Source organism: Mesocricetus auratus, unplaced genomic scaffold, assembly GCF_017639785.1.
Source record: "Mesocricetus auratus isolate SY011 unplaced genomic scaffold, BCM_Maur_2.0 Super-Scaffold_100691, whole genome shotgun sequence".
In the NCBI taxonomy this organism is placed as follows: domain Eukaryota; kingdom Metazoa; phylum Chordata; class Mammalia; order Rodentia; family Cricetidae; genus Mesocricetus; species Mesocricetus auratus.
The window spans coordinates 27,323,452-27,341,425 of NW_024429267.1; the positions used below are offsets into that span (position 1 = coordinate 27,323,452).

Below are 17,974 nucleotides of genomic sequence, written 5' to 3' on the forward strand. Positions count from 1 at the left end.
CCCACGGGCGCGCGTCCCGAGGCGTCGGCTGCGTCGTCACGTCAGCGCGGGAGAGAGAAAGAGCGACTCGGCAGGGACTGGGGACGGGCCGAGAGAGCTAGCGAGGGAGGGCGTGTGCCGGAGTGCCAGCGAGGAGGAGAAGGGCGGCCACTCGTGTCTGAGCGGCCGCGGACGGGAGTGGGGACGCTGGGGGAGGAGGTGCAGGCAGGGAAAGGAGGAAGGCCGAGAGGACAGGGCGGCCGGCGGCCGTGGCTGGGGGAGAAGGAGGAGCTGTAGGAGGGCAGGGGCTGAGGGAGTGAGTGAGAGAAGCGGACGCGCCAGGGAGGGGAGGGAAAGGGGGGTCACGCGGGGGCGCGCGCGCGCACTGGGAGCGCGCTCGGAGGCGAGTGGAACTGGATCGGGTTTGCTGCCAGCGGCGTGAGCTTCGGCCGCCATTTTACAACAGCTCCACTCGCGCCGGACACAGGGAGCAGCGAGCACGCGTTCCCCGCCACCCGACCCGGTCGGACAGGATTCCTCGGCCGCAGCCCCGCGGGAGGTAACGACCGCCGGCACCCGGCTCTGGGAGGGGAGCTCCATGACATTGTGGAGGGAGCTTGGGGGAGGGCGGCGCGGGGAGAAACCGGCTTTTCTGGAAAATGGATTCCAAGGGGGAGAGAGGAGCACGTTGGCCGGGGCTGCCAGGGAGTAGGCCGCGGCGCCGCCGCCACTTCTTCCTCTCCATGTGCTGCCGCGGCTGGGCTTTGTCTGCGGCGCTCCGGGAGGAGGCGCCTCGGCAGCCCCGTGGCCCGCGCGGACCGCGAGCGGCGGGCGGACTTGGTGCTGTCGTGGCCGGCGGCGCGGGAGTGGGCGGAGAGGCGCGGGTGCTGTCCCGCGGCCGGCCGTCGGGCTTGGGCGGTGCTCGGCTCCCGCGGGCGTGCGCCTGGCGGCGGAACGCCCTCCCGGCGCGGGCTGTCGGCCTCGGCGCCGCAGCCACTGCACCGAGGGGTGCGGGAGGCCGGGGTCGCGGGCGACTGGGGAGCGCCCGGGGCGGAGAGCCATGTGTCAAGGCGGAGACGGCGGCGCTGGGGGGCGGGGAGAGCCCGTGGCCTGGCGCCGCCGCGGCCTCGGTGTTGAGGGGCGAGATTGTGCGGCTGCACCGTTCGGGGGGCTCGGACCGCGACTGCGGGTTGATGTTGGGAGGCGGTGACGACCGCCCTGGCCCGCTACTCGGTGGGTTTCCGTTGAAGGAAGTTGTAGGACATTTGAAGGCGCAGAGCACGTGTTTCTAATGGGCTCCTGGCGGCCGCAGTGGTGAAGCTGCCGCTCCGGGTGCGGAGTCGGGGGCGGGCTTTGGGGTGTGGGGGTGAAGGGTGGAGGAATTGGGTGGTGGGAAGGTGGCTTGTGTGAGCGCTTTGTTCTTCGCTGGCTGTTACTGATCTATAAGCGGCAGGCGGGAAAAGCGCACTTTCTGGTTTACCTTGGAGAGAGACAAGCCCAGCGTTGCTTTCTTCACACACACCTTATTCTCCGTTTTGGAACTGCTGCATGTGGCAGGCTCGGCCGGTCCCTGTGCTGATTGGGCTTCATTTGTAATAAGGTTTTTCCTAGCGAGTGTTAGCAGGTGAAGTCAGGGGTGGTGCTCAGGAAAGAATGTAGTGAATCGGTCCGTCTGTACCCCGGGCTCCAAATCTTGCTTGTCAGGCGATGGTGACTGTAAGGTTTCTTTCGAGGGAGGCGCAAGCTGGCTGGTTGTAGTTACTGGTAGAAAGTAAAGATTGGGACTGTCATTGTCCACTGTTCTTTTTGAAGATCCTAGTTTAATTTTGCTTATTGCGTTTGAACAGATCTCTGGAAACATGGCTACAGAACATGTTAATGGAAATGGTACTGAAGAGCCCATGGATACTACTTCTGCAGTTATCCATTCAGAAAATTTTCAGACATTGCTTGATGCTGGTTTACCACAGAAAGTTGCTGAAAAACTAGATGAAATTTACGTTGCAGGTAAGAACTAACACTTGCAAAATTACATTATGAAATTTTTCTATTGGATTTCTGGCTTTGAGCTAAAATAGCAACTTTTTGTGGTTTCCAATAAAGGTGGGAACTGGAGCTTTGCCTTGTTCTGATAGTTGGTTAACTTAGGTTTGATCTAGAGTTTAGAGTGAAGAGGGAGGGATGAAGTGGGAAAAAGACCTCCCTAGGGGAAGGCTGTCTGGCCTGATGGATAAGTATATGACAGTAGCACCAGCTGTTGAAGGTTGAGAGCAGCCATGTGACTTTTTGGGGTATTTTTAAAGCAGGGTTCTTGTTTAATAACGGTTACTGTAGGCTAGTTTTCTTGTCTTTCTTGGTGTGGTGGTTCCTTTTCTAGTGGCATTTGACATTGGTAGCCATGCAGTTGTTATGCTTGGTGTTTTGTTGGTTGACAGGATTTGTAGGCCTCTATATTTATTGTAGAAATATTTCAGTGTTCAGGATTACTTGGACATATAATGGGATGTAAAATATGTTGACTACTTTCTGCGTAGTTGAGAGGACTTACTTCAGAATGGCTAAAGTATATTCTTCATTATGTAGGTTAGGGGAATAGAATCGCCACGTGTGTGTACCTGTATTGGCCAATGCAGGGCTTTCTGAAGAAGTAATTTGGAAATTTTAAAAGGTGATAACTAACTTAAGTTTTCTCTTTCCAGGGCTAGTTGCACATAGTGATTTAGATGAAAGAGCTATCGAAGCTTTAAAAGAGTTCAATGAAGACGGCGCATTGGCAGTACTTCAACAGTTTAAAGACAGTGATCTCTCTCATGTGCAGGTAATGTTAATTTAATTTCAGTGTAGAAAGGAAAAATGAGTACTTTTGGTCTGCTCATTTAAATTTAATTAGACACAGACATAATAGTAATGTTAATATGAATGGAAAATTTCTTTACAGAACAAAAGTGCCTTTTTATGTGGAGTCATGAAGACTTACAGGCAGAGAGAGAAGCAAGGGACCAAAGTAGCGGACTCCAGTAAAGGACCAGATGAGTCGAAGATTAAGGTATGTGCTTGAGAACTTTCTGTAGCTTTAAGGTTTGTGGGTGTGTGTGTGTGTGTGTTTTGTTTTGGAGATAGGTTTCTCTGTGCAGCTTTGGAGGCTCTTAAGACCAGACTGGCCTCTAACTCACAGAGATCCACCTGCCTCTGCCTCCGGAGTGCTGGGAGTAAAGGTGTGCACCACCACTGCCCAGCTATGTTAGTTTTTTAAGTTGGTGCTTTTTAATATTGTTCAACTGTTCTTGAGGTAACGGTTATGATTTAAGAAAACCAGTTGCTAAGAAGGGCATAAATGTGTGGTATTTTACCCCTATTGGAAAAGGAGACCTAGATCATGGACATGATTGGAATATGAAGTTAATGTTGTTATTAGAAACCATGAGTCTTCACATGTCTAGGTATTGAGTGGATTGAGTTTGAACTATCATTTAGATTTCCATTAAAAATGAGCTTTAGTTGTTTCCATTGCAATTATGCCAGTGCGATGGTTAATTTACTTTCTGAAAATCTGGAAGGAGGTGTGTTGAATGAACTTTAATGGGACCTAAAAAGTTACATTTTTATAAAGATGCTTGATGGAGGTGGATAAATTATTTTTCCCTCTTTTTTTTTTTTTTTTTTTTTTTTTTTTGGTTTTCGAGACAGGGTTTCTCTGTAGCTTTGGAGGCTGTCCTGGAACTCACTTTGTAGACCAGGCTGGCCTCGAACTCACAGAGATCCGCCTGCCTCTGCCTCCCGAGTGCTGGGATTAAAGGCGTGCGCCACCAACGCCCGGCTATTTTTCCCTCTATTGACAGTGTTAATTGGGACATAAATATTTTTATAAAACCTTTTGTTTTTGTAGCATGGATTTATAAGGAAAAGGAAAGGTGACCTATTTGGTGTAATTAATATTCATACATAGCCTTAAACTTTTAAGGAGTAAAATTTGAGTGTAATGAAAAAGGTACCTAAGCAGTTTTAGAAACTTTGTTAAAAAGTTCAAGATTACTAGACAGGGTTTTCTCTGTGACTTAGGAGGCTGTCCTGGAACTAGCTCTTGTAGATCAGGCTGGTGTCGAACTCACAGAGATCTACCTGCCTCTGCCTCCTGAGTGTTGGGACTAAAGGCGTGCACCACCACTGCCTGGCTAGAGTTAGTTTTTCTAATACTAACACTTTTCACTAGGCCACACAGAGGCAGCTTCTACTGTGCCATTTGGCCAGAATCCTTCCCCATTTCTTAGATAAGATCCTATAGTGTAGCCCAGGCTGATCTTGAATTCCTGATTGCCCTATGTCTCAGTCAAGGATTAGTGGTGTGTTTCATTACATCTGCTCTTTTGTTTTCTTTTCTTTTTCTTTGTTTTGTGTTATTTTGATATATTGACTCTTAGCTCCTCATAAACATATGCCATACTGCTTTAATTATGGTAGATAATACTTAAATATCTAGTATTATGGTGATATGTGTTGCTTTATGTGAAGAGGTCAAAACCTTTTAACATACTTATATAATATTAATGCTGTGTAGTCAGTAAGGCACATGATATTTCCATTTTTAACAAATGCAAAAAGGGACACAGAAGAGGCAAGAGATTTATTTCCCCAAGAAATTAGCAGTGAAGCAGAGTCTTCAAGTTCCTCCAGAAGTAGTCTCAAAACTGTGTTTTAAAAGAATTTGTCATTCATTCATGTAAAGTTGTGACTTCAATAGGTTTGCCTTGGTAAATCTATGGCATATCTATGCAGAAGGCTAGTACACTGAACAGACACTTCCTAGGAAGAAAAAAAATCCATGAAATGAGATTTAAAGATGTGTAGTTGAACTGGAACTGGCCGAATTTGATCTTGGCAAATGATAGTTATTCATTTATTTAGAAGCGTGACACATAGAAGCAAAGAAATATTTTACTCAGGCCCCTCTGTTTCTCCTTTCTATGCTTGTTAAACCTTTTGTTATTATATTAATATGATATTTAGAGCTAGGTGGAAATTGCAGTTGGTATTGCATATATGATGGAATCCTTAGATTTTTAAAATACAAGATTCTACTGTAACTTACATTAAAAAATCACATTGGTTAATGATTTTAGGGCAGAAGTGTGTTACCTTTCAGAGTTTGGATTTGTGAGATAGGATCTCACTATGTGGCCCAGGCTGGCTTGAAACTTCCTGTGTAGCTCAGGCTAGCCTGTGACTCATGATCCTCTTGCTCCAACATCTAGAGTCCTGAAATTATATGACAGCTCCACACTTTTTATAAAATAAAATGCAGAAGGAAGCATATTTCCTCTCTGTGTAGAAATTCAGTGGTCATAGTTACTCAGTTACAGCACAAATAGTTACTTGATGGTGTTCTACACTGTTTCTCCTGCTCTAGCTGGCAGCTTTTCTTTCTATTAAAATCCCCAAGAGGTGGCTCGTGAAATTTGTCTCAGTAGGTAAAAGCACTTGCTGTACAAGCTGGACAACCCGAGTTCAGTCACCAGAACAACCATAGAGGTGGAAAGGGAGAACTGACTCCACAAAGCTGACCTCTGACCTCCATACACGTTCCATGGAGTTTGTGTGTGTGTGTGTGTGTCTGGACATATGCATATACTGAGCACGCTCATGTGTGCATACACAAACACACACACACATTCTCACAATAATCATGAAGTGAAAGAATTAAATTTCTCAAGGTGTTCTCAAAAACTTCATATCTTGATTGAACACGTAAAAGCAGAGAAGGCAACATTTCAAGAATCTCAGTCACGGTTATTGGAAACAAGTCTTTTCAGCACAAATTTTCTTTCTCATTTCCATTCAGACAATGACTAGACTTACTGTTAGTACTGACCCTGGTCTAGCTGCTGGCACAGTCTTTCTACCTTCTCCCTTAACTAATGGACTTAACCATAAGAACTCACACTAGCGGTGAGATATTTGATTGTACTGTGTAAAGATGTGTGACTGTGATTGATTTAATAAAAAGCTGAACATTCAATAGATAGTCAGGGAGAATAGACAGGACTTCTGGGCAAAGGAAAGAATTGGGGATAAATCTAGGCACACAGAGGAGACACCAAGCGATACAGAACAAGTCACAGGTACAGAATGAAAGAAAGGCAAAAAGTCACCTGGTAGAATGTAGGTTTAAAAATGGGTCAATTGCTGAGAGGTGGTGGCACCCACTTATACTCCAGCACTTGGGAGGCAGAGGCAGGCAGATGTCTGTGATTTCTATACCAGCCGGGTCTACAAGAGATAGTTCCAGGACAGCCTCCAAAGCCACAGAGAAACCCTGTCTATAATTAGCAAGAAGTCTCAGTGTCATTTTTTGGGATCTGGCTGGCAGATCAGAGACAGACTGGCTTTCATACTGGAGACTGGAAGGAGGAGCATGAGGACATGTTATTGACTCAGTGTTCTGTGTCTTCTTCACTGGCTCTCACTGCTTCTTTTCAACTCTCCCAATCATCTGTTTAGGACAGAAAGTTATGGCCATCCCACATGCATGGAGTACATTTTTTTTGAGACAGTCTCATACATTTCAAGCTAGCCTTGAGCTATCTAGCTGAGACTGAACGTGAACTTTTGATCGATCGCTTTATTCCACTGGGATCGGAGACCTCAGCAGATGACCATCTACACTGAAGTTGATAGAGCGTGGCATGTCTAAGGAATGCCATGGGATGCCATAGGATGCACATGGGAAGGGGTCAGAAGAACAGGCTTCCGAATAGTCTTGTTGGCTTGTCCAGCCACTTCCCTTATCTGTCCCCATCTACATAATAGACACTATTCTCCCCTTCCATCCCCTTTTACCTCAGATCTCTTTAACTAGACTTTTTCTTACCCATGACATTACTGGAAGGCTTCTTCCAGCTGACACAATTCATGCCTTGACTATATGTAATGCTTTTTGGGGGGAAGAAGGGGAATCTATTTCTGGAAACACCAGGGACACAAATGCAGTAATGTTTAGGGCCAGCATGTTAAAAACCTCTAATCCCAGATCCTCTTCATCCTGCAACTGGTGTCTATCGGGGTGAAGGATAGTAATGGACAGGATGAAAAGAGGCCTTTACCAATACTGAGCACTGTGGATCAGACCCACCTTACGGTGAAACCAGTGTTCCCTACAATCCAAGTCACACTGCATACCAGTGTCAGAGAGAAGCTTGATTGGGTCTTCTCCTTTTAATTAACAACTAAGGGTTCTTTTCTCTTATGCCTGTGAGTGTTTGCTTGCATGCATGTGTGTGCACCACATGTGTGCCTGGTGCTGAGGAGGTCAGAAGGCATTGGAGTGACAGAAAGTTGTGACCCACCATGTGGGTGCTGGGAACCAAATGTGGGTCTTCTGAATGAGAAGTGCTGTTAACCATGGAGCCAACTATTTAGCCCTCCTTTTCATTTTTTAAATAGCCCTGGCTGTCCTGGAACTAGCTCTGTAGACCAGGCTGGTCTTGAACTCAGAGCACCACCTGCCTCTGCCTTTAGAGTGCTGGAATTAAAGTCGTGTGCCACCACCACCCAGCTCATTTCTTTTTCATCTAAAAGATATTTTTTATTATGTATACAGTGTTCCTCCTGCATGTATACCTGCAGGCCAGAAGAGGGCACCAGATCTCATTACAGATGGTTGTGAACCACCACATGGTTGCTGGGAATTGAACTCAGGACCTCTGGAAGAGCAGTCAGTGCTCTTAACTGCTGAGCCATCTCTTCAGTTGAAAACTTTCATTTTATATTTTAGTAGCATATATTAATTATATACATCATAATTATGATATTTTCATACATGTATACATTTTTGAAAATGCTCATTCTGTTGCTCTCTGTCTTTGGGCCCAGTATTCCCTTACTTTTTCTTTTTCTTTTTCTTTTTTGGCTTTTTGAGACAGGGTTTCTCTATGTAATATTCCAGGTTGTCCTGGAACTTGCTTGGTAGACCAGGCTGGCCTTGAACTCAGAGATCCACCTGCCTCTGTTTCCCAAGTGCTAGGATTAAAGTTGTGTGCCACCACTGCCCAACTGGACTCAGTAATTTTCTTTTTCTTCGCTTTGACAGCTTCAGGCTCTACCAACTACCTAAACTGTGCATGTGCACCGAGTGTCTCTGAGGAGTCAGACCTTGCCCTGAGCCTATTTGCAGAACGGGGTGAAGGCATCCATGGCTCTCAACCTGAGGTCACACATTGTACCAGATCTCTCTCGGGTCCTCTGACTGTCTCACCAGGTCCAGGGAGAATAAGTACCAGAGTGATATATCAGGGTGAGAAGGACTGAGTCTCTAGAAAGGAGGAAAATTACATTTCCCACATTTATGTTTGTTCCAGTTTGGTTTTTGGTGAATAACAAACCACAGCCCAAAAGCAAATAGGGGTTCTTACAGGTTCCAATCCAAATGAAAGGAAGACAGGGCTGGAACTCAAGACAGAAACCAGGAGGCTGGGCCTGAAGCAGCGACCACAGAGGACCGCTGCTTGTTCGCTTACTCCCAGGCTCACATTCAGCTACTTTCTTTGCATAGCTCCAGTCCTTCTGTCCAGGGACAGCATCCCTCACAGTGGACAACTTGATAGATTATATAGGCATGAGAAAGCCAAACCAGAATTAAAATCCAGAACTATTCTGACTCCAAAATAAACAGATAAATACTACTCACACTTTTTTTAATTCACACAGATGAATACAACCATCTGACAGATCTGTTTATCACAACAAATAAATTGATGGTCAATTTCATCACTGCTTCTGGAATTTGAGATTCTTTGTGTTTCTGGGCTGGGTGGGCCTATCTAGAAATCTAACTATCAACAGGCCTTCATAGGGTGCCAGCTTGTGGTATTCAGTGGAACTATAGCGAAGCAGTCAGAGCAAGAGTCATAGGGAAAAGTCCTGTAGGGCTAGAGCTAAGGAAAGGTATTTTAGGTATTGGCTGAGAGTCACTAAAATATTTGTGACCTTGAAGTCTTGAAGGAAGTTGGAAAGAAAACATGGAGATGGGGTAGAGCAACTTGTACTGTGTAGCTATATCCTCCAGAATGCAACATGCCTGCCTGGACAGGAGATTCACAAGACTCTGGAAGTAAATGAAACTCACAAGGCTCAGGAAACTCCTGAAAACTTATAAGAGTCACTGAGTGTCCATGAAGGTTATATAAACAGTAATGGTTGCCAGAAGAGACTTGAACAAGCCAAGATGCCTGCAAGATGAACAGAGAGTTCCAGGAATAGTTTTTTTTTTTGAGTTGTCACTCATGCTGAGATATTTTTTTCTGGTGATAGAGCTTGCTTCTGAATTACCTACACTCCTCTTAATAACCCCTCATCTGTGCTCCTATAAATAACCCCAGTAATCTCAATCATTCACTAAACTAAACTTGGGTAGAATTGTGTTTCTGCTCCATCACTGTTACCTTCTCAAGGGTGAAAAGATGCTTTTTCTATGACTACTTTGGTGGTCATACAACAACCATACATGAGGAGTGTAACAACCCCTGATGTTGTCTTCAAACTTCTAGAAGTAGAACCTAAACAAGACTGAGAAGATAGGCACCCAAAAAAATAGAAATGAAATAAACCCCACAAGTATAGTACATAAGTAGAATATATATTTCCAAGGGTGTAAAACGTCCTAAAGATAACCAGCTACAGAGCTTTGAGGAAGTTCTTAATTTGTGTAGTTATTTCCTACATATAATTGACATTTGAGTGAGTTGCTATTTGAAGGTTTGAGCTGGCAGGTTTCTTTGCTGGTGTACTCTTCCATAACCCATGATCTCCCAAAGAGGGTAAACTGCTCCAAATGTGTGAAACAATCTAAGGTGCCAAAATAGAGCTCAGAATGCAGGTGGGTATATTGGGAAAATTACTAGGCATCAGTCACATGGTCAGCTTGAGAGAGCCAACCCAGGAGCTAAGAGTGTAGCTTCATGGCAGAACATTTACCTACTATTAAGAGGTCTTGGGTTCAGTCTTCAGCACTGCAAATAATTACAGTAAGCAAAAAATCATCTGATGGGTAATTTAAAGCAGTTTGGAGTGTGGTATGTTTTTTTTTTCTGTTTTGGTGGTTTTAGAAAGGATCTCACTATTTAGCTCTGACTGGACTAAAACTCTGTGTAGACTGGGCTAGCCTCTACCCCACAGAGATTTATATTAAAGGAGTCTACAATATACCCAGTGAGACACCATTGTAGTAAAGTGATTTTTTCCATTACCAGTAGGTTTTGATTGCGAATAGCTTCTTGGTTAGGAGTCTCTCGGAATTGGGATCCTGTCTGGCTTGCACCTCTGAAGGCCCTATGTGTACTGCCACAGGCTTTGTGAGTTCATATGAGCATCAGTCATGTTGCATGTGGGGCACAATGTTTCCTTGGAGTCATTCATCACCTCTGGCTCTGGAAATGTTTCTCTGATTTCTGCATAGGTCCCTGACCCATGAAGGGCAAGTTAGAGGAAGACGTATTATTTAGGACTTGAGTGTTCCAAAATCCCTCTCTCTGCACATTGTCCAGTTGTGAGTCTCTGTGTTCGTTTCTAGATAATTCAAGAGTAAGTGTCTCTGATGGCTGACCAAGGCTGATCTATGAGTACAGCAGAATGCCACTAAGACTCATTCTAGTGTTATGTTCCTTTGACATAAGAATAATATTTTGTTTTCCCCTATGGCCATGGTCTCTCCAGTCTCAGGTTCTTGATCACCCTCCCTAGCAGTATCAGGAATGAATTGCATCCCATGGGGTGGGCCTTAAATCTATCAGAATAGTTAGTTATGTCTGCAATGTTTGTGCTACTACTGCACCTCCATATCTCACAGGAATATTATCATTATAGATTTCAGGATTTATAACTGGGTTGATAATTAGCTTGCAGTATTATGAATGCTATATTTAAAGGTGAAGCTTCTACTTGGACAGCCCAGAGCCAGGACTCCCAAATACCACCAAGCGACCAGATCCAATGAAAAAGCAGAGTCTTATTTTGTTATTGTAGCATGCTGGGTCTGGCTATCCCAAACAAAGACAAGATGGCTCTAACCCCAAGAAGGAGGTGGGAGCTTCTTTTAAGCCTTACTAAAGGGAGTGTCTAAGGAAGTTGGGTTACTTTAGATATGATTGGCTTAAGCAACTGGCAATCATATTACTACATTCTAATTGGCTGGGGCTAGTCAGGGATTGGTCAGGGATACAGTTTTCTATATTTGGGCAGGTCTGTCCAGGCTCTGTTCTTGAGCTGCTGCTGTGGAGGCTGACATAGGCCTGACCCCGCCTAGTACTGCATATACCAGTATAGGCCAGGTCCTCCTTTCTGTTGGGGTTTTGGAGATTGATCGTCCTTTATTCATGGCTTTTCCTCAGAAACTGTTTGTTCAGTCTCAGGAAACTGAAACTGAGGCCTGATCTCAGAGATAAAACTAGGCAGCCTGTTATGGCATCTGCTTGGTCCTTTCATCTGGACTTCTGCATGTTCAGTGAGATTCATGAATGTTGCTGTCAAAAGCGGAGCCTTACTATCAATTTGTAGAGAACAAATCCAAAACCTGGCAATACCTGAGGACTCTGAGGATTTCTATTGGACTCCTTTGGTCACTGACTCCACTGAATACAACCCATTCACAGCCTGGAGATTTCAGTTGATGAACAATGTGTACTTGAGGTATTGTCCCTCCCATGATTTGGTGACTCCATTTATATTTCTCTTATATAAGTAATATTTTAAGAAGCTTATACACTATTAGGTTTTCGTAATCCCCTCAAATATTCATTAATTCTAGTTGTTCTCTCTTGCATTCTTTCCTTTACCACCCTTTCCTATTTAATCCCCCCACTTTAGTCTCCCTCCTGTTTCTCCATTATAATATATTTCTCCTTTCTTGAGATAGTCTCTGTTCCCCTGAGTCCCTTACTAGGTACCCACCTCTGGTCATATGGATTGTAGTTTACACATCTACAGCTTAAAAACTAACATGTACATGTAAGAAAAAAATACAATATTTGTCTTTGGGGTCTGGATTAACTCACTCTGGATGAATTTTTTAAGCTCCATTCATTTAGCTGCAAATTTTATAATTTTGTGTTTTTTAAGATGAATAAAATTCCATTGTACATTTACACAATGGAGTACTGTTCAGTGGAAAAGAAACAACAATGGATTCGTGAAATTTGCAGGCAAATGGATGACACAAGAAGAAACCATCCTGAGTGAGGTAACACAGTCACAAAAAGACAAACATGGTATGTACTCACTCATATATGTATTTTAGATATGGATCAGGGGAGTGCCAGCCCACAATCCCACTGCCAGAGGGTCTAGGAAACAGGAAGGACCCTAAGAGAGATATGCCAGGTACCCCAGAGAAGGAGAATGAGGCAAGATCTCCTGAGTGGATTTGGAGCATGGAGAGAGTGGAGGAGGGGGGAGAGAGGGGGAAAAGAGTAGGGGAGAGGAGGGCATGGGGGAGCAGGAAGGTTGAATCAGAAGAAGAAAGGAGAGCAGGATGAGAGATACCATAATAGAAGTAGTCATCATAGACTTGAGGAGAGTTCTGGCACTAGTGAGATTTCCAGAGATCTACAAGGATGACACCAACTGGCAAACTAAGAAATAGTGGAGAGACTACCTTAAGTGCCCCTCCCTGATTATGAGTTTGATGACTACCTTATGTGCCATCCTAGAACCTTCATCCAGTGACTGATGGAAGCAGAGGCAGAGACCCACAGCTAAACACTGAACTGAACTTCTGGAACCCAGTGACAGAGAGAAAGGAGTGATGAGCAAAGTGGTAAAGACTGGGCTGGTTTAACCCCCAGAAACACCTGACCTGAACAAGGGGTATCTCTTGAATCCCAGACTGATGGCTGAGAATCCAGCATGGGACTGATCCAGACCCCCTGAATGTGGGTGTCAGTGAGGAGACCTAGGCAATCAATGGGGCCTTGGGTAATAGATCAGTATTTATCCCTGGCATACAAATGGACTTTGGTTACCAATCCCACAATGAAGGATGCTCTCTCAGCCTGGACTCTAGGAAGAGGGCCTAGGCCCTGCCCTGAGTTAAATGACAGACAATGGAGATCCCCCGTGGAGGGATTCACCCTTCCTGGGGAATGGAGTGGAGATTGGGTGGGTACTGGTGTTGCTGGTGGGGACCCGGGGAAGAGGGGAGGGAGAGGGACCTGGGATTGACATGAGAAGCAAACGCGTCTCTAATTTAAATAAATAAAAATTCCATTGTGAAGCTAACTACAACCATAAAAACATAGGCATTAGCGAGCCACTCTCTACCAACAGCTAAAAGAAAAAAGGGGTGAAATTCCACACATAATTCCACCAACAACAACCATTGCAAATCGAAGAAGGATGAGCAATCAATGGTCATTAATATCCCTCAACATTAATGGCCTTAACTCACCCTTAAAAAGACACAGGCTAGCAGAATGGATTTGAAGACAGAACCCTTCCTTCTGCTGCATACAAGAAACACACCTCACCCTCAAAGACAGACAGTACCTGAGAGTTAAAGGTTGGGAAAAAATTTTTCAATCAAATGGACCCAAGAAACAAGCAGGGGTAGCAATCCTAATATCTAACAAACTGGACTTTAAAATAAAATCAATCAAAAGAGATGAAGGAGGTCATTACATACTCATCACAGGTGAAACCCACCAAGATGAAGTGTCTATCCTGAACATCTATGCCCCAAATACAAAGGCATCCACATTCGTAAAAGAAACATTATTAGAACTTAAATCACATCTAAAGCCCCACACAGTTATAGTGGGAGATTTCAACACACCACTCTCACCACTAGACAGGAATACCAGACAGAAACTCAACAAAGAAGCAAAGGGTCTAATAGAAGTAATGACCCAACTGGGATTAACAGACATCTATAGAACATTTCATCCACATAAAAAAGAATATACCTTCTTCTCAGCACCACATGGAACCTTCTCAAAAATCGACCACATACTTGGCAACGTATCAAACTTCAGCAGCTTCAAAAAAATTGGAATAACTCCATGCATCTTATCAGACCACCATGCTTTAAAATTAGACTTCAACAACAACACAAATTGCAGAAAACCTACAAACTCATGGAAATTGAATAATGCTCAACTACACCATCCCTGGGTCAAAGAGGAAATAAAAAAAGAAATTAAAGACTTCCTGGAATTCAATGAGAATGAAGACACAACATACCCAAACCTATGGGACACTTTGAAAGCAGTGCTACGGGGGAAGTTCATAGCACTAAGTGCCCACATGAAGAAACTGGGGAACAGTTATACTAGAGAATTACCAGCACAGCTGAAAGCTCTAGAACACAAAGAAGCGAACTCCCCCAGGAGGAATAGACGCCAGGAAATAATCAAATTGAGGGCTGAAATCAATAAAGTAGAAACTAGGAAAACAATACAAAGAATCAATGCAACGAAGAGTTGGTTCTTTGAGAGAATCAACAAGATAGACAAACCTTTGTCCAAACTTACCAAACAGCAGGGAGTGAACATGCATATTAACAAAATCAGAAATGAAAAGGGGGCATAACAACAGACTCTGAGGAAATCCAGAGAATCATTAGGTCATACTTTGAAAACCTGTACTCCACAAAATTTGAAAATTTAAAGGAAATGGATGACTTCATGGATAGCTATCACTTGCCAAAACTAAATCAAGAACAGATAAGCAATTTAAATAGACCTATAACCCCTATGGAAATAGAAGCAGTCATCAAAAGTCTCCCAACCAAAAAAAGTCCAGGTCTAGATGGCCTCAGTGCAGAATTCTACCAGAAATTCAAAGAACAGCTCATACCAAATCTTCTCAAAGTATTCCACACAATAGAAGCAGAAGGGTCTTTGCCAAACTCTTTGTATGAGGCTTCAATAACTTTGATCCCCAAACCACACAATGACACAACTAAGAAAGGGAACTTCAGCCCAATATCCCTCATGAACATTGATGCAAAAATACTGGCAAATCGGATCCAAGAACACATCAAAACAATCATTCACCATGATCAAGTAGGTTTCATCCTAGGGATGCAGTCCGTTCAACATAGGAAAACCCATCAATGTAATGCACCATATAAACAAGCTGAAAAACAAAAATCACATGATCATCTCAATACATGCTGAAAAAGCCTTTGACAAAATCCAACACCCCTTCACGATAAAGGTCTTGGAGAGATCTGGGATAATAGGGACATACCTAAACATAGCAGAAACCGTCCTGAGTGAGGTAACCCAGTCACAAAAAGAGCAACATGGCATGTACTCTGTTATATATGGATTTTAGACATAGATCTGGGGAGTTGCAGCCTACAATCCCATGGCCAGAGAGTCTGGGAAACAGAAACTTCATTCAGTGGCTGATCGAAGAAGAGGCAGACTCCCTCGGTTAAGTACTGAGCTGAACTCAAGAAAGCCAGTAACAGAGAGGGAGGACTGATGACCAAAGGGATTAAGACTGGGCTGGTTTAACCCCTAGAAACAGCTGACCTGACAAAGGTTAACTCTGGAATCCTAGGCATCAGCCTGGGACCAGCATGGGACTGATCAAGACCCCCTGAATGTTGGTGTCAGTGAGGAGGCCTAGGTAATCTATTGAGCCTTGGGCAGCAGATCAGTACCCATCCCGAGTATACACACGGACTTTGGACTCCCATCCAACAATGTGAGGTACACTCTCACCCTGAACTCTTGGGGAAGGGTCTAGGCCCTGCCCTATATGAAATGACAGACTATGGACACCCCCATGGAGGGCCTCACCCTCCCTGGGGAAATGAGGGAATAATGGGGGGGGGGGTTGGGAGGAAGGCACGGGAGGAGGGGAGGGAAAGGGAGAGGGACCTGGAACTGACTTGTGAAGCAACCTTGTTTCTTATCTAAATTTGAACTGAAAAATAAAAAAAAAAAAATTCCATTGTGTAAATGTACCACATTTTCAGGATCCCCTCATCAGTTCATGGACTTCTAAACTGTTTCTAGTTTCTTTAGACTACAATAGCAATGAACGTGAATGAGCAAGTGTCTCCATAGGAGGATGTAGAGTCATTTGGGTAGATATTTGGATCTTGAAGTAGATCTGTTCCCAGCTTCCTGAGGAACCACCATACTGATTGAGTGGAATTGCTCATCAGGCAAAGGGCTAAGTGTTGTTCATAACCCTAGGAACTTACCCAGGATAATAGAAAGGCAGCTTACAAATATGACTGGCAGAAAAAGATTCAGGTAAAGAAAGCCAAGTTACACTTAATACAAAGGGAAGAGAGAACCTAAGCAAAGCTTATCAAACCCAGGCTAAGGAAGAAAATCAACCCTTGGTTTCTCAAAAGCTGTAAGCTGTTAGGGGCATAAGTGAAGCAAATGGAAAGGAGAAACCCAGATTTGCAGCAGGCCTAAGGCTTTGACAACACTTACTATATGATAATATTTGAATATTTCCCTTAATCTCTTTAAAGCATAGTAGAGAAAAGCAAGAGCTGAATAAGCAGTAAGGCAAAACTAAAATTCAGGGTGAGACTATGCATATGCATTCGCCTGCCATCCTTCAAGCCCATTTACATGCTATTTGCTAAAAAGGAGGAAAAAGGAAACGCGTCATAATAATGAAGACAATAAGGCAGAAATTTGACTTAAGTCCTGGTAAGACGCTATTGATAAACAAAGCAGGACGGAAACTCGAACACAGGAGGTAGACAGAGCCCATTCTCCTGTTGGAACTCCATCCAGTGTCTACAAAAACAGGGAAATTTGCAACTTGTAGCTAACACACTTTCATTAATAAACATCTAGACAAGAAGGGCTTCATTGAGTGGTGGAGGCCTTCACTACCACGTACAACATTCTCAGGTGATGCCCAATATCCCCAAAGATATAAATATGAATAGCCAATAAATGATTTTCAACCATTTTGAAAATCCAAAATACAAAACATAGTTTTAAAATGACAAATGGGAGGGAAAAATAATTCAGCACAAAACAGATAATACAAAGAATGTAGATTATTTTTAAACTCTAATTAGTTTTCTCACACAAACTGAAAACAATAACTGAATTGATAAAACATCAATAGACTGCTATGGAAAGGAAGCAGTAAGAGACATAAGAAATAATTATTGGAAACTAAAACCATGGTTAGCAAAATGAAAACAATCTAGTAGGAAATACTGAGTGGGGAGACAAATTAGGAAAAAAATGTTAAGAGACACAGAAGATCAGTCTAGACTTTTTACTATCTAATTACCAAGAATTCCTGCAAGATCCAAAGGAAAACTAGAATTCAAGATGTGATGGTATGAGTGAGAATGGACATCACAGGCTCACACATTTGAATGTGTTGTTCTCAGATGATGAACTATTTAGGAGGCATTAGGAGGTGTGTATCTTCACGTTGAAAGTGTGTCACTCAGGGTGGGCTGTAGAGGACACAGAGTCCTTGTGCTCACAGAGAAGCACTAGGGGAACCAGGAATGGTAAACACTAATAGCCGTGTCTTCAAAGGAAAAGATTTATCATCTGCTTTCTGACCAGAAAGCTGGGAATGCATTTGGTTAGTAGCCTAGTAAATGCTGAACTATCTGTATGGCAATACTACACAAGGTCCTCCCATATTCTTGAGTTTGTCTCAGGCATCCTCCCTAGACCCATATCTTTCTTTTTTTATGAAAAAATTTTATTTTTAAATTTAAATTCAAATTAGAAACAAGATTTCTTCACATGTCAACCTCACGTTCCTCTCCCTTTCCCTCTCCTCCTCCCACCCCTCCCATCACCCACCCAATATGCCCTCCTTTCCGCAGGAAGGGCGAGTTCTTCCATGGGGGTGTCCATAGTCTACCATTTCATCCAGGACAGGGCCTAGAGCCTCCCCCAAGGGTCCAGTGTGAGAGTGCATCTCTCACTGTGGGATGGGGACCCAATGTCCATTTGTATGCCAGGAATAAATACTGGTCAACTACCAAAGGCCC

At 43.8% G+C, this 17,974-nt stretch overlaps 1 protein-coding gene across 3 annotated transcripts; it reads left to right on the forward strand.

The window, feature by feature from the left end:
• The first annotated feature begins 341 nt into the window (after nucleotides 1-341).
• LOC106023243 (heterogeneous nuclear ribonucleoprotein Q) lies at nucleotides 342-12,194 on the forward strand. Of its 3 annotated transcripts, none has more exons than XM_040739757.1 (5): nucleotides 342-538; nucleotides 1,827-1,986; nucleotides 2,679-2,797; nucleotides 2,918-3,025; nucleotides 12,168-12,194. In XM_040739757.1, the coding sequence occupies exons 2-5, from the start codon at nucleotides 1,839-1,841 to the stop codon at nucleotides 12,177-12,179; spliced, it is 387 nt and encodes a 128-aa protein (XP_040595691.1). In that variant the 5' UTR covers nucleotides 342-538; nucleotides 1,827-1,838; the 3' UTR covers nucleotides 12,180-12,194. The 3 variants fall into 3 exon arrangements, with proteins under 3 accessions (XP_040595691.1, XP_040595689.1, XP_040595690.1); XM_040739755.1 differs by lacking the exon at nucleotides 12,168-12,194 and adding an exon at nucleotides 11,524-12,091; XM_040739756.1 differs by lacking the exon at nucleotides 12,168-12,194 and adding an exon at nucleotides 8,063-8,739.
• Nucleotides 12,195-17,974: the final 5,780 nt, after the last annotated feature.